Source organism: Myodes glareolus, chromosome 13 (assembly GCF_982192425.1).
Source record: "Myodes glareolus chromosome 13, mMyoGla1.1, whole genome shotgun sequence".
NCBI lineage: Eukaryota > Metazoa > Chordata > Mammalia > Rodentia > Cricetidae > Myodes > Myodes glareolus.
Genome location: NC_142038.1, coordinates 50,066,340 through 50,083,515, shown reverse-complemented (window position 1 = coordinate 50,083,515; position 17,176 = coordinate 50,066,340). Strand labels below are relative to the sequence as shown.

At 42.8% G+C, this 17,176-nt stretch overlaps 1 protein-coding gene and 1 pseudogene across 9 annotated transcripts in view; both read left to right on the top strand.

The window, feature by feature from the left end:
- The window catches only part of LOC125390504 (protocadherin alpha-7), a 212,358-nt gene that overhangs the window by 52,942 nt on the left and 142,240 nt on the right, over window positions 1-17,176 (top strand). Inside the window, exon 1 of one of the 9 annotated variants that reach the window (XM_087896128.1) lies at window positions 173-2,689. The exons of 7 other annotated variants lie outside the window; for them this stretch is intronic. In XM_087896128.1, the coding sequence (XP_087752254.1) occupies window positions 296-2,689 (2,394 nt within the window). In that variant the 5' untranslated portion in view covers window positions 173-295. Of the gene's footprint in view, window positions 1-172; window positions 2,690-8,906; window positions 11,469-17,176 lie in introns of those variants that run through there. One more of the 9 variants, XM_087896129.1, reaches the window with a different exon arrangement.
- LOC125390221 (protocadherin alpha-10 pseudogene) lies at window positions 13,805-16,400 on the top strand (annotated as a pseudogene).

The following is a 17,176-nucleotide window of genomic DNA, read 5'->3' as shown; positions in this document are numbered from 1 at the left end:
AATCAGCTACCGGCTATTGAAATGTGAACTAGAAACCTACAAAGGAAAGCACAAATATGGCATTCCGAAGTAGGTTTAAATCGCAGAGCGCAATTGCACTTACACTTTGAACCACAGGATGTCGTTGTTCTCCAACAAGAGCGCTAAGGGAAGAAACTCAGACCATCTGCAGACCGGAAAGAAGCTGCTCCAGTACTTTAAAGATTATAAACAGCACCCACATTGTTGCGATTATCCTGAAGCAAGAATACTACTACTACTGCGAATAATAATAAAATAAAATCTCAAAGACACTATGTCTTTTGTCGCCATGGCATACTGCCAGGGATCCTGGTGCCTGCTGCCCTCGCTTCTGCTGTTCACAATCTGGAAGGTAGGGAGCGGCCAGCTCCACTACTCCATCTCCGAGGAGGCCAAACACGGAACCTTCGTGGGTCGCATCGCTCAGGACCTGGGGCTGGAGCTGGCGGAGCTGGTGCCCCGCCTGTTCAGGGTGGCGTCCAAGGACCGCGGGGACCTTCTGGAGGTAAATCTGCAGAATGGCATTTTGTTTGTGAATTCTCGGATCGACCGGGAGGCGCTGTGCGGGCGGAGCGCGGAGTGTAGCATCCACCTGGAAGTGATCGTGGACCGGCCGCTGCAGGTTTTCCACGTGGAGGTGGAGGTGAGGGACATTAATGATAATCCTCCAGTGTTCCCGACAGCACAGAAAAGTCTCTTTGTTTCGGAAACAAGAGCTTTAGACTCTCGTTTTTCACTAGAGGGCGCTTCAGATGCAGATATCGGAACCAATGCTCTGCTGACTTACAGGCTGAGTTCCAGTGAGTATTTCTCCCTGGAAGTACCAACTACAGATGAGCAGGTTAAACCACTGGAACTAGTGTTAAAGAAACCTTTAGACAGAGAACGAGCTTCTGAGCTTCACTTAGTGGTTAAAGCAACGGATGGGGGCAAACCCGAGCTCACGGGCACCTTGGAACTACATATCACAGTGATGGATGTAAATGACAATGCGCCAGTGTTTGACAGAGCAGTCTATCGGGTGAAGCTGGTAGAAAATGCAAGAAATGGTACCCTGGTGGTTAAACTAAATGCCTCGGATTTGGACGAAGGTTCGAACAGTCATATTCTTTATTCCTTTGCAACGGATGTTTCCCCTAAGACAGAAGCTACTTTTCATATTGATTCAGCCAGTGGAGAAATTAAAGTCAGTGGAAAAATAGATTTTGAAGAATCTAGTCTATGGAAGATTCAAGCAGAAGCAGTCGACAAAGGCAGTCCTCCAATGTTTGGTCACTGCACAATCTTAATTGAAGTCCTGGACATCAATGATAATGCTCCCGAGTTAATAATAACATCATTATCACTCCCTGTACGAGAGGATGCCCCATTGGGGACAGTTATTGCCCTAATCAGCGTGACAGACCGTGACTCTGGTGACAACGGGCAGGTGACCTGCTCCCTGACCCCTGACGTCCCCTTCAAGCTGGTGTCTACCTTCAAGAATTACTATTCGCTCGTGCTGGACAGCGCCCTGGACCGCGAGACCACACCTGACTATAAGGTGGTGGTGACAGCCCGGGATGGGGGCTCGCCCTCACTGTGGGCCACCGCCAGCGTGTCCGTGGAGGTGGCTGACGTGAATGACAACGTGCCCGCGTTTGCTCAGCCCGAATACACGGTGTTCGTGAAGGAGAACAACCCGCCTGGCTCGCACATATTCACGGTGTCGGCCATGGACGCAGATGCGCAGGAGAATGCACTGGTGTCCTACTCGCTGGTGGAGAGGCGGGTGGGCGAGCGCTCGCTGTCAAGCTTCGTGTCTGTGCACGCGGAGAGCGGCAAGGTGTTCGCTCTGCAGCCTCTGGACCATGAGGAGCTGGAGCTGCTGCAGTTCCAGGTGAGCGCGCGGGATGCTGGTGTGCCTTCCCTGGGCAGCAATGTGACTCTGCAGGTGTTTGTGCTGGACGAGAACGACAATGCTCCCACGCTGCTGCCCCATGGAGCCGTGGGAGCGGTAGGGGCAGTGAGTGAGTTTGTGCCTAGATCAGTGGGTTCGGGTCATGTGGTCACCAAGGTGAGAGCAGTGGATGCAGACTCTGGTTACAATGCTTGGCTCTCTTATGAACTGCAGACGTCGGCAGGCAATTCCCGAAGCCTATTCCGCGTGGGCCTATATACTGGCGAGATCAGCACCACACGCGCCCTGGATGAAGCGGATGCGCTGCACCAGCGCCTGCTGGTGCTGGTGAAGGATCATGGTGAACCTGCGCTGACTGCCACAGCCACAGTGCTAGTTTCTCTGCTTGAGAACAGCCAAGCTCCAAAAACCTCATCAAAAGCATTGGTAGATGCCAATGGCCGCGGGGCGTCGCTAGTGGATGTCAACGTGTACCTGATCATCGCCATCTGTGCTGTGTCCAGCCTGTTGGTGCTCACACTGCTACTGTACACCGCGCTGCGCTGCTCAGCGATGCCCACCAATGGAGCCTGTGCTCCGGGGAAGTCCGTGCTGGTGTGTTCCAGCGCGGTGGGTACCTGGTCATACTCACAGCAGAGGCGGCAGAGGGTGTGCTCTGGAGAGGGTCCACCCAAGACTGACCTCATGGCCTTCAGCCCCAGCCTATCCCAAGGTCCGGATTCAGCAGCGGAGAGACAGCCGCCCTTAGAGTCAGAATACTTAGCAAAGGTAAGATGGTCTTACTCTCACTCTCAGCAAAGGAGGCAGAGGGTGTGTTCTGGAGAAGGCCTGCCAAAGACAGACCTCATGGCCTTCAGTCCCAGTGTTCCCCCTGGTTTGGGTTCTGGAGAAAGTGGTGTCCAACAAGAGATCTTTAAGAAGTAAGTACCAGAATCCTGGAATACATTCCATGCCTGATGATGTCACGGATATTAACCAATTTACGATTCTATCTTCAGCATTAAATTTATTTGTTTAATCTCTCACAACAACTCATTTGAAGAATACTGGAAATCTAGCCACTTCATTGCCTTTCACTCTTGTCATCATGGTTATGATTTAGTGATTCTTTTGGTGTGCTGTGTATAATAACAGTAATAGTAGTAGTAGCAATAGAATGAGCCATTGTTTTCCTTAAATTAAGCACGCGTGCCAGTAAGAAGTAAGGACCATAATGGGAAATGCAGGGCATAGGCAGGGCTCGAATCTAACTTTCAAACCTGTAGTCATTTACTGTTCTTATTCTAACAGGTGCCCTTTCCCCTCTATTATGTTTGTGTATTATTTATTTTTTAAATTTGATTTGAATTTTCAACTTATTATAAACTATGAAATTGCCTGTTACTGATGGAGATGGGCATGCTTGAAGCACCTTATTTTTTATGTGAGATTTTTATATTCAGTAGCACGTTTTGTGAGCTGACAGTTGAAGTGGGTAGAGTTCTAGCGTTGTACTTACTTACTCCTCTCTTACAAGTCTTGCTGTGTTTTCAAGGACAGCTTCTTCAAAGCCCTCAGCCGCTTTGGATAGACAGCATTTTAGACGCTTCCTAATGTGATGTTAATTCTCTTTAACCACTCGTGTTTTCTTAAAGTTTTTAACTTACTGAGCTCTTCCACTTACTTGATAAATTTCTCTCACTATGAATTTGCATTATTTTTCTTCAATTCTTGGTCCTTGTCAAGAAGCTGTGTGAAAGGATTTTAGGGTTAGGGAATCCTCACTTCTTTGCGCTTTGAATCCGAGAGTCTTGTCATTTGTGGTGAAGTCCAACGCCATGGCCTGTGCTGGTCAAATGGCAAAAAACATACCCCTTAATTCTACTGAAGAAATAAATCATATATATTCACAGACAGAAAGTAAATCATGCTATAGATAGGGTAGAGGTAATAGAAATCCATGACGGTGTTAGCAGGCACAACTACCTTAAATGATGAATTGTGGAAAATGATTTTCATGAAAATAAATATTAGAAAAATCACACAAAAGGTAACCATGCCGTATGCCCTATTTCATGCTGCCCAATATCTGTTTTCTTTGAGAAAGATACTGTGTAGCCCTCGCTGACCTGAAACTCACAGTGTAGACCAGGTTGGCCTGGAAATCACAGAGATCTTGTAACACGAATTCTAATTGATCTTAATAATAACAACTCAGAGTGAGATATTAGGGGGTGAAAACGGAGAAATCAAAGAAGTAGTTCAGCCAGTCATTAGAGAAACCTTTTGTCTCCACCGATTCCTCAGACCGAAGAGACAATTCTGTTTCTGTGAACAGACTGAATCTTTTCTCTATAAACCTCAGACTGATTGTCTCTATGAATCCTCAGACTACATTTCTGCTTCTGTCTCCTCCAATCTTATAGTCCTCTCTCCATATCCCTCCTATCTATACCTTCCTAGTGCTGGGATTAAAGGTGCGGGATCCCAAGTGTTGGGACCACCTTTGTGTGAGCTCTGATTCTCTTTTAGACAGATTCAATCTGGTGTAGTCCAGAGTGGCCTTGAACTCACGGAGATCCGGCTCCCTTTGTCTCTTTGGGATTAAAGGTGTGTGCCACCACTGCCTGGTCTCTATGGCTAACTAGTGGTTTAGCTCTGCACTCTGATCTTCAGGCAAGCTTTATTTGTTAGATTACAAACAGAATAACTCTACACATCTGCCTATATCTGTACCCTGAGTGAGAGTAAAGGTGCTCACCACCATGCCCTGCCGCACTGCCGACTTGTATAGACTATAGAGTGTGAGAAAATACTGCTTGGTGTATGTTAAACCAGACTGTATGAATTATTTCAATTTGTTAGACTTGCTGTGAGGGCCTCTGTACATTATTTCATTTAATCCCTACAGTAATTTACGAAGTTATTAAATTTATTTGTTTTGTCCTTCTTGAGATAGCTCATTTAAAACATTCTGGAAATCTAGCATTCTTCATTGTCTTTAATTTTTTTGTCATCATGAATATTATTTAGTAATTCTTTCTTCATGCTATGTATAATAACACTAGTACTACCTATGACTGTCTGGGTTTTAAAGATGGGATATGAAAATCGGAGGTATTTGTCTTGTCTAGTGATGACATTTAAGTACAAATTTTTAGAATCTAAAGTCACTTTTGTCACCACAATGTTGGCCTTTCTTCAGTAAACCTCTTTTCTGTTCAATGAAAGTGAAATATAAGGTGTGTGCACATGAGTCTTTTTTGCCTTGGTTATAAAAATTCTCCATGATTATATTAATCATAAATTTTGCATAAATGCTGTATTGAGCTAGAGTTATGCTTTTCTATATTGAGTGATATTTTTAGTTGTGTTCATGAGTTAAATTAACTTATTTTAATCAATTCCACATTGAGAGAGATATTTATTCAGTGTAATAATCAAGAACTACTAAATAAGAACTATGGGTCAGTCATTCAGAAATGATGTAAATAGGAATCATTTAAAACATGAGAAAAAAATCTGGACTTTGGCTCACAATATTCCTGCAGAAGAGCAGAATACCATATTTAACTCAGTCAAATATCATATATAAAATGATCTCTTTTTGTACGTGAATAATAATAGTGTTTTAGACAAATATAAGTGGTGATGACGATAATTTGAGGATTCTAAATATGGCCAAAAGATTTGAGATCATTGAACAGCATTGTATACTTCATTAACATCTTCAAAGGAGTTGGTTTCCTATGAAAATCTTTAGATATGTACAGGTCTTTATGGACGTAGTCTTTTTCACTGTTATTATTATCACTTTGGTTTTTCATAACAGGCTTTCTTGGCATAACCCTAGCTGTCCTGAAACTCACTCTATAGATCAGACTGGCCTCGAACTAAGAGATCAGCTTGTTTGACAGTTTTCCCCTGACGCAGGGTCATTGTTGTTTTTGATCGAAAAGCTTGTGCAAACTGAACAAATGATTGAGAGAAAATTCCTCTGTTTCCTTTAGTAAACCACAATAGGGCAGAGTTATCACCATTTAGTAAATCCTATAATTTTGTTAGCATAGTGTTTGGAAAGCAAATTTATAATCTGATTTTGAAATTTTTCCCAGGGTTCAGAGAATGGTTTTGAAATTCATTTCTGTGGCTTACATTTGCAAGAAAGAATAGCATCAGATATACAAAATAACACAGGTTAGGAGGACATAAAACTTTGCATTTTAATATACATTTCTTGAGGTGTGGAGGTAGAATTTACATCTAATCAAACTAATTTGCAAAAGTAAAGCATACAGATCATGAAATCTCCAATTGGTTTTCACAAACTCAATGTTAACAATGATCTTGATATGATTTCTTAAGATTAATCTACAGCTAGATGTTGAACCCCTTCCAACAGGTAAGTTTAGAGTGAGTATAATATGTTCACTATGAATGGTGAGATAGTTATACCTCAACAATTTTAGTCAAAGTACAAAAGATGTGACATTGGTCTACACATGTTATCAAACTTTTTCGAATTGGAGTTTATTCAGAATTTATACACCCCAAACTATGCATTATTGGAAAGAAACACCTAAGTTAGAATATAGATATGTAATATCATCATCTCTCCTGGGTAGAATTTTTATATTTCTTTATCTTGGAAAAGTTCCTATTGTATCTCAAATACTATTTCCTATAACAGTGTGTGTATGGAGACCTATTGCTTCCTTTTGTTCAATATGAATCTGACACACTTTACATATTGTGTTCAGTTTATTGCTATTTTATATAATGTTGTATTATATTGATTGCACATGATTATATTATTTTACAGGTGTATAATAGAATTCACTGCTCTTGCCAGGCAGTAGTAATGCATGCCTTTAATTCCATCATTTGGGAAGCAGGGGTAGGCAGATCTCTGTGAGTTCCAGAACAGCCTGGTCTATACAGCAAGTTCTAGGACAGCCAAGACTACACAGAAAAAGTCTGCCCCAAACTCCTGATCCTTGAAAAAAAAGAAAATTAATTTGCTGTTTTTAGAGTTGTTAGATATTTTTCTTGATTTTTTTAACATAGAAGCTTACTTACATTTACTTTTGAGAGTCCCAGTGCTGTGACATTGCTGGGAGAATGAAAAGCAGAACAGTAGCAGAGTGGCAGTAATGGCATCTCTGTGTTAATGACGTGTGTATGTTTGTTGATAAACTCATGATTCAGAAAAAAGTGACAGTTTATGGCATTTTCATATGTTGTTGTAATGGTTGTAAACTGCAGAAGAACCCTAAAAACCATTTAACACTGAAGTAGGAGAGCTACTTGAGTCTGGTAGCTCGAAGTCAACTTGGGCCTTTGTTTCTCAAAGAATTCCTTTATAACAAAATGCTGTTTCTTTTCTGAATGATTTTCTGCTTCAAACCTGTGTTGTCTCATCTTATTTGCCTTCTAAATTGCCAGTATATATAAAAAGATAGAGAAAACATAGCTACATCTTCAAGAAAAGAAAATTAAAGCCTGAAGTGTTGGCATAAAGCCTTCAATGGCAGCACTTCAGAGGCAGAGGCAGGAGGATCTCTGAATTCAACTCCAATCTAGTCTACAAACTGAGTTCTAGGACAGCCAGCACTACACAGAGAAATATTGTCTTGAAAGAAAAGTAAAAATTATACTCAATAATTCTCGTCTCTCACTAAGTATTGTAGGAAATTAAATCTTCAGACTCTAAGGTCATTTGTCATTTAGTTCAACTCTTTGAGTATCTTCTGTGTTTCAAACACAATCTCATGTACTTAGAGGAGAGATCATAAAATTAATTTACCTTTTTGATGACTTATAATAAAAACCCCAAATTCTTCACTACAGCTATTTTCCATAAATATATTTTTATTGTGTTTTTATTTAAATAAAACTAATATTGGTTACATGGAAATACCAAACTGGTGTAGAGATTTTCATGGTAATTTTACTTATTTCAATGGCTAACAATTCATCCTGTGATTTAAAAGGCTGCCTTTGTCATATTATTGATGATTATATGAGTAAATTGTTGCTATCCTATTACCGACAATATGGTTTGTGTGAGAAATCATATATGGCAAATGCAAAATTCATCTATGTCAACAGACTTTTCTTTTGTGAATTCTGTTTCCAATTATAAAACTTGAAAATATTTGTTTTCTTACTCTGCAATGAACATAGAGTCAGTAATTTATTGCAAGGAAACAATGAAATGTAGAAAGATAAAGGATCAGAGCTGAAGAAATTGGAATGATGTCATTGATAAAGGGATATTGTTGATATTAACTTTGATAGTTTCATCAAAAAATGCTAAATGTTTGAGATGTTGGATGTATTAAGTCTGATTTGATCACTATACAAAAGATGCATGCATCCAAACTTTATAAATCTGTTCAAGAAAATTTAATTTTTAAAAAAATATAAGAGAATGCAAATCTAAATAGCTAAGGGTGCAGTGTACAGAACATTGTTATTATGGAATTTCAGAGGCTGAGACTTGCCTAGCACCAACAGACCTTGGGTTTTGCAGACTCAAACAAAACTCCAAACCATAAATAACAACAACAAACTAGACCCAACCATTGGAAAAGCTATGTCTTTTCCATTGAATTTCCTGGCAGACTAAGTAAGAGAGGCTGTAACTAGAAGAGTTCAAATCTGATAATATTTTATATGATAGACAAGATGTTAAGAAAATGTTTAACTCTAGGCTTTCAAGTTTACCTAAAGAAGTGAGCCCTCTTTTTCTTCAAGTGTTTAGATAAGATTACAATTTTGTAGATATTTAATCTGATGTTATTCAAGGAAAGTGCCACCTTCACATACACTCCACTTCAACGCGACTTAAAATCAGAATATTCAATAAATGTGCATTTTGGAATTATTTTGGGCAAAGTATATAAAAGATGAAGTTCTCCAGTGGTGGATGTGCACAAGTACTCACGTTTTCAGGCACAAGGTGTCGCTCTTTACTCAGTGAAAAGAGTTCATTCATAAATTGGTCCGAAGAGTCCCGCACTCCACGTACAAAACCGACTCCATCACGCTGAATGCTGCTATCAAAAGGAGCCTTTAAAATTTCTCAAGAATTCAGCGGCATTTGGATCTGAAGACAAGTATCCGATACAGGCAGCGAAAGGGGACATTTTGGAGGCCGATTTTATATGCAATGTTAGGTTTTCAGAGAAGTGGATCCTGCACTCTGCAACCTCTGCTCTGGCTTCTGCTCCTCGCAGACTGGGAGGCAGGGAGCGGCCAGCTCCACTACTCCGTCTCCGAGGAGGCCAAACACGGAACCTTCGTGGGTCGCATCGCTCAGGACCTGGGGCTGGAGCTGGCGGAGCTAGTGCCCCGCCTGTTCAGGGTGGCGTCCAAGGACCGCGGGGACCTTCTGGAGGTAAATCTGCAGAATGGCATTTTGTTTGTGAATTCTCGCATCGACCGAGAGGCGCTGTGCGGGCGGAGCGCGGAGTGTAGCATCCACCTGGAGGTGATCGTGGACCGGCCGCTGCAGGTTTTCCACGTGGAGGTGGAGGTGAGAGATATTAACGACAACCCTCCAGTGTTTCCTCTTAGAGAACAAAAGCTGCTGATTTATGAATCCAAGCAACCAGACTCACGTTTTCCGCTAGAGGGAGCGTCTGATGCCGACATAGGGGAGAATGCTGTATTAGTCTACAGATTAAGTCAAAACGAGTATTTTTCTTTAGAATCAACTACAAATAGCAAGCAGACTAAAAGGCCGTCACTTATATTAAGGAAGACCCTGGATCGGGAGAAAACCCCGGAACTTAATTTGCTACTGACAGCCTCAGATGGGGGAAAGCCGGAACTCACTGGTACAGTTCAGCTTTGGGTTCGTGTTTTAGATGTTAACGACAATGACCCGGAGTTCGATCATTTAGAATACAAGGTAAGAATAATGGAAAATGCTGCTAACGAAACTCTTGTCATAAAGTTAAACGCCACAGACCAAGACGAAGGTGTGAACGGGCAACTGGAGTACTCTTTGATGTCAATCAAGCCCAGTGGAAGGTCTTTATTTACACTAGATGAAAACAGCGGAGAATTAAGGGTCAACGGAACTTTAGATTATGAAGCAAACAAGTTTTATGAAATTGAAGTGTTGGCTACGGATAAGGGGACGCCCCCAATGGTAGGTCACTGTACAGTCTCGGTAGAAATCTTAGACATCAATGACAATGCCCCTGAAGTGACACTGACTTCCCTGTCCCTCCCAGTAAGAGAGGATGCTCAGCCAAACACAGTCATTGCTTTGATTAGCGTATCCGACCTTGACTCTGGAGTCAATGGCCAAGTGACCTGCTCTCTGACACCCAGTGTTCCCTTCAAGATCATATCCACCTTTAAGAACTATTATTCCCTGGTATTAGATAGCAGCCTGGACCGCGAGAGGGTGCCAGCCTATGATTTGCTTGTGACAGCCCGGGATGGTGGCTCACCCTCACTGTGGACCACCGTCAGCTTGTCGGTGGAGGTGGCTGATGTGAACGACAACGCGCCCACGTTCGCCCAGCCCGAATACACGGTGTTCGTGAAGGAGAATAACCCGCCTGGTGCGCACATCTTCACGGTGTCGGCCACGGATGCAGACTCGCAGGAGAACGCGCTGGTGTCCTACTCGCTGGTGGAGCGGCGGGTGGGCGAGCGCTCGCTGTCGAGCTTCGTGTCTGTGCACGCGGAGAGCGGCAAGGTGTTCGCTCTGCAGCCTCTGGACCATGAGGAGCTGGAGCTGCTGCAGTTCCAGGTGAGCGCGCGGGATGCTGGTGTGCCTTCCCTGGGCAGCAATGTGACTCTGCAGGTGTTTGTGCTGGACGAGAACGACAATGCTCCCACGCTGCTGCCCCACGGAGCTGTAAGAGCCGGCGGGTCAGTGAGCGAGCTTGTGCCTAGATCAGTGGGTTCAGGGCATGTAGTGGCGAAGGTGCGAGCAGTGGATGCGGACTCTGGTTACAATGCATGGCTGTCTTATGAGCTGCAGTCGGCATCAGGGAGCATGCGCAGTCCCTTTCGCGTGGGTCTGTACACTGGAGAGATCAGCACAACGCGTGCCTTAGATGAGGCGGATGCTGCTCGACAGACTCTGTTGGTGCTGGTGAAGGACCATGGAGAGCCTGCACTGTCAGCCACTGCAACTGTGTTAGTGTCTCTAGTGGAAAGCGGCCAGGCGCCAAAGTCCTTTTCACAGACATCCGGGCGTGTTTCAGTCTCACAGGCGTCACTGGTGGATGTCAACGTTTATCTGATCATCGCCATCTGCGCGGTGTCCAGTCTGCTGGTGCTCTCGCTGCTGCTGTACACCGCGCTGCGCTGCTCGGCTTTGCCTGCGAATAGCGAGGGCACCAGTGGACCTGGGAAGCCAGTGCTGGTGTGTTCCAGCGCAGTGGGGACCTGGTCATACTCACAGCAGAGGCGGCAGAGGGTGTGCTCTGGTGAGGGTCCGCCCAAGACCGACCTCATGGCCTTCAGTCCCTGCCTACCCCCCCACCTGGATAGAGATGAAAGGGAAAGACAGGAATCAGAATCAAATCACCCTGGGCAGGTGAGTTTTTGACAAATCCCACCTTTCCGGTAAATGCATATGAAATGCAGAATTCAATTTTAATGGAAAACTTGAAACAAATATTCCGCATTTTGAGTGCTGTTTCAAGGAACAACCTCTGTTAGTAAAACGCCAGAAATGCACATATTCAGCCTTTAAATCATATAATCAGGATTCTTCAGGTAAGAAGTGCCTCATTTGTTTCAAGATTTGGTTATAAAATATTAGAATGTCTCGGGATGACTTCACCTGAAATAATCATTGTTTTACCTAAGCTAAGTGATATCAGTTCATTTCTAATTCTCAGTGAAGTGGATAATCAGAGCAGGTTATTTAGATTTTCTCGTGTTTGTCTGTTAGCAATACTTAGCTTTGATATTCTTGCTTTCTCGGGGGAGTTGCTTTAAACATGTTTCTGTCAACAATGGATCCCCTGTCTCTAGCTCTGAATTGACTTACCGTCCCCCAGCTATTGTTAAATATCACCTAGCACACATAGTAAAACTCGTCTTCAAAGTACTTGGAGAAAAAACGTCCAGTCTTGTATTCTAACATGGTGCTGTTATTAAACAAACCCTCCATTCCTGATTTTCCAAGAGATTTATTAAGTGCTGTGTATCCAAAGAAGGCTGACTTGTGCTTCCAAAGTAAACTAGGCAAATTAAATTGTACAATCAAATCATGCACACTTGTTCGTTGCCATCTCATATGTGTATGAGCTGCTCATTTACATCCTTTCCTGAACTTTATTTTTTTTCCAGAAAGGAAAAGTTAAGTCTATTGATGTGCAAGCATACTAATAATTATCCTTTCATTATTTTCACCTTTTAAATCCATTGTAAACACCTTATCACTTATATCTTAATTTTTCATTTCTCTAATCACATCTAAAGAGTCTAGTAAAGACCATTTATATTCCTGTGAATCTTCTACCGCTGTGCTTCTTAAATAAGTGCGGAAGAGGGGAATTGGTCATGCAATTGGGGTCATTCAGAGCACTCTCTCCTAAACTGTACAATATATCATTTGACACAATATTCTGGAGGAATTCATATTGGAGATCATTCTTGAAACTTGGATTAAGAGCTTTTATTTTATTTTAAAAGTATTACATTTGTTTATTTATTTGTATGTGCACATGCCACAGCATGTGGAGGGCATTTGTAGGAATCCATTCTCTCCTTCCATTGTGTGTGCTCAGGAGATTTACCACTTTGTAAAAGGACCAGCAGTAAATTACTGGATTAAAGATTTTGATGTGGAGGCTGATGAAATTATAAAGTCGATGCTTACTATATTATTATATTGATATGCTCTTAACTGCTTATATATAAGGCAATCTTGAATTCCTGAATATAATTATGAAAGGTCTTTAATCCCTCCTTTCATCACTATCACCATTATGACTTTCTGAGAAATATAAACTAAATAACTACTAACAGGAAAAGATTTAGTAGTAAAAATGTCAGTATCAAATTCACACTTTTCCTTTAGTCAATAAGATTAGGGCCCAGCAAAACACTCCCCAACAGTCTTTCGGATATTAGCATTCTATTGTCATTTCAAAGTATTGTGGAACTTAGAGACTTTGATTCAGCATTTTAGTTTTTTGAGACAGGGTTTCTCTATGTATCAGAGACCTAGCTGTCCTGAAACTTGTTTTGTAGACCAGGCTGGCCTCGAGTTCACAGAGATCAGACTGCCTCTGCCTCCTGAGAGCTGTGATTGAATCAGGTGCAACATGCCCAGCTTAATCCAACGTTTTAAATGAAATTGCTTTATTCTTGCCATTAGTCTGTTCATATGTTTTGCTTTGAACTGTGGGAGTCATAGCAGCTGCATGAAAAGCCATTACATTTAAGCAATAAACAGCAAGAAGCGACACCTCTCACATTCGTGATGAATTCTAATGTTCTCTAGGTTCATGAATGAAAGAATTTTTATACAGAGCATTGTTTAGTTTCAAAACATACTAGTTTCTTTTTATGGAATGATGGAGTCCTTCACTTTCTCCAGAAGTTCCCAAGAAGTGCTATGAAGAAAAATCATATTGTCAGTTGTAAGCCATGAAAAGTCCGGGGTGGGCATACTACCTGCCCTTCTCCACGGAAAAGACACATTAGAGTAGTTTGTCACACCTTATCTCAAAGAGAATTTTCTGATAAACTTTGAAAAAGAAAATATTTTAAAAACACAAAAGAACTACAACACACCAATTAAACAGCATTCACAAATCATCCATGGGAATATTTAAAAGTTGAACTAGAACGGACCAGAAAATGGTGATCCAAACCAAGAACCCAAGGATCTTTCTTGTATGTGCATAACCAGTCACCATGATGTTGGTATACAGTCAGAGAAAGAAGAATGTTTTGGTTTGGGATCCCAGAGTTCATCCATTTACAGGACAGACCCAACTACACAGAAACCGGAATAATCCATGAAGCTTATTAAATAAATACAGAAAAAATAGATTGCTTATAAAATATCTCATGAATGCTACCTTAAAGCCGACAGTTCCAACCAAGAGGGCCCCAGTATATAAGATGCTGTTTTCTTGGTGAAGAGATTTGAAATTGTCCGTGGCCCTCCTGCTCCTCGCAGCCTGGGAGACAGGGAGCGGCCAGCTCTAGCTACTCCATCTTCTTGGAGGACAAACGGGGCACCTCCCTGGGTCGCATCGCTCAGGACCTGGGAGTGGAGCTGGTTGAGCTGGTGACCCTGTTCAGGATGGCGTCCAAGGACCGCGGGGAACTTCTGGAGGAAGGTCTTTTTGTTGTTTTTTTCAAGACAGGGTTTCGCTGTAGCTTTCGAGCCTGTCCTGGAACTAGCTCTTGTAGCCCAGAGATTCGCCTGCCTCTGCCTCCCAAGTGCTGGGGATTAAAGGCAGATGCCACCACCGCCCGGCTCAGAATGGCATTTTGTTTGTAAATTCTTGAATCGACCGTGGAGGCACTGTGCATCCGCCTGGAGGTAACTTTGGACCACCACGGCAGGTTTTTCGTGTGGGGATGGAGGTCATCGAGAATATCAATGATATTTCCTCCATGCTTAGAGAAAGAGAACAAAAGGTGCCTATCTATTTTCTTTTTAAAAATGATCCATGTATTCTTATTTTGTGTGCCTTGGTATTTTGCCTGCATATATGTCTGTGTGAGGGTGTCAGATCCCCTGGAACTGGAGTTACAGAGAGTTGTGAGCTGTCTTGTGGGTCCTCTGGAAAAACAGCCAGTATTCTTTACCACTGAGCCCCTAAAAGTCTCCTGAACCTGCGCCTCTGGGCACTCAGTTTCCTCTAGAGGGCGCTTCTGAAGCTAATATTGACATACATTGTCTTGCATATAAGATTGAACGAGCATTTTGTGCTAAAATAATGATTAACAAAAGATAAAAGAATATCGTCTGTACTAATTCTTTGGAAGTTGTTGGACAAAGAGGAAACATCAGTGCTTTCTCTGTTGTTAACAGTCTTTGATGATAGTAAACCAGAGCTAACAGGATATATTCAGATGCAAACAACCATTCTTAGCCTGGCAGTATTGGACACACCTTAAATCACAGCTCTCCGCAGGTAGAAGTGAGAGGTGAGAGGATCTCTGAGTTCAAGGCTAGGATAGTCTACAAATTGAGATTCAGGGCAGTCAGGGCTACACAGAGGAACCCTGTCTCGGAAAACCAAACCAAAACCAAACAAACCAAAAATGAAAAACAACGACGAACCAACCTGGATATGAATGACCCTGCACTGGAGTTTGATAAACCCACTTGAAACGGCAAAACAGCACCTGAGTATTTCAACTAACTGCTTCCGATCTAGATGAAGGCCAGAATGGAGAAATTTCCTATGGGTTCTCAACGATTCAGCCTACTAGTGAGAACTTTAAGTTTTAAATAAATCCAGACACACGCCGAAATGTGGTGGTACTTTCTTGTCATTCTCTGTCCTAGAAGATGCTCAGGTGAAAGCAGTATTACTCTGAATAGGTGTGTCCGACTTTGACTCAGGTAACAACGGGCAAGTGAATTACTCTCTAATATTCATGTCTCTTTAAGCTGCTGTCTCCCTTCAAGAATTACTGTTCAATAATTCTGGGCAGTTCCCTGGAACACGAGACCACAACTGACTATAAGATGGTAGTGACCGCCCGGGACTGGTCTTGCCTTCGCTGTGGGCCACCGCTAGCGTGTTTGCGGAGGAAGCTGAGGTGAATAACAATGAGCCCGCGTTCGCACGGCCAGAATACACGGTGTTTGCGAAGGGGATCAATCCGCCTGGCGCCCACATCTTCACGGTGTCAGCCATGGACACGGATGCGCAGGAGAACGCGCTGGTGTCCTACTCGCTGGTGGAGCGGCCGGTGGGCGAGCGCTCGCTGTCGAGCTTCGTGTCTGCACGCGGAGAGCGGCAAGGTGTTCGCGCTGCAGCCTCTGGCCACAAGGAGCTGGAACTGCTGCAGTTCCAAGTGAGCGCGCGGGATGCTGGTGTGTCTTTTCTGGGCAACAATGTGACTCTTGCTGTGCAGGTGTTTGTGCTGGACGAGAATGACAGTGCGCCAACACTGCTGCCCCACGGAGCTGTCGGAGCCTGTGGGTCAGTGAGCGAGCTTGTGTCTAGATCAGTGGGTTCAGGGTACGTAGTGGCGAAGGTGCGAGCAGTGGTTGCAGACTCTGGTTACAACGTGTGGCTATCTTTATGAGCTGCAACCGGTCGTGGGCACACACAGTCCCTTCCATGTGGGGTCTGTATACGTGTGTGGTCAGCACCATGCGAGTGGTGATTCGCAGCATCAGTGCCTGGTGGTGATCATGAAGGACCATGCAGAACTGGCACTGACTGCTACAGTCACTGTGTTAGTGTCTATAGTAGGCAGTACCCAAGCATTAAACATTAAAGACTTTTTTGTATTCTTCTTGCTATTTTTGAATAATTAGCCTTGAAAAATATTAGTGTATGTATGTGTATATACACATATATGTACGTGATATATATATATATATATATATATATATATATATATATATATATATAATCTTCGACCTAGGTCAGAATTACAGAATTATACGCATATTACAAGAATACAAGAGTAGGGGCCGGGCGGTGGTGGCGCACGCCTTTAATCCCAGCACTCGGGAGGCAGAGGCAGGCGGATCTCTGTGAGTTCGAGGCCAGCCTGGTCTACAAGAGCTAGTTCCAGGACAGGCACCAAAAACTACAGAGAAACCCTGTCTCAAAAATCAAAAAAAAATAAAAAATAAAAAAAAAAGAATACAAGAGTAGAAGAGTAGGTCAAATATATACATGATCAACTAAGGTATATATATACATATATATATATTCTACTGTACTGTTAGGAAAATAGCCTTATCAATAACTATACTAAGTTTTTGAAGCAAGCTTTATTAAATACTGGTTAGGAAGATGGACACTGGCCAAGTCCATGCCGGGGATTCCCAGAGAACGGTGCCTAACTACGTTAGACAGGGTATAAAGGCAAACCCCATAAGGCTGCACACTTCCCGCCTTCACCCAATCAGGGGCAAGCATATATCCTGACATAACTCTTGTCTACCTATCCTCCTGCTTATTTGTGATCAAGAATATCTTGTGCAGTTGGAACAATCAGCTTTATTTACCGAAGAGAAAACACGAGGCTTGTTATCTTACATAAACAAACTCCAGCAATCCAGAAAGTAATCTGTCTTTGGGC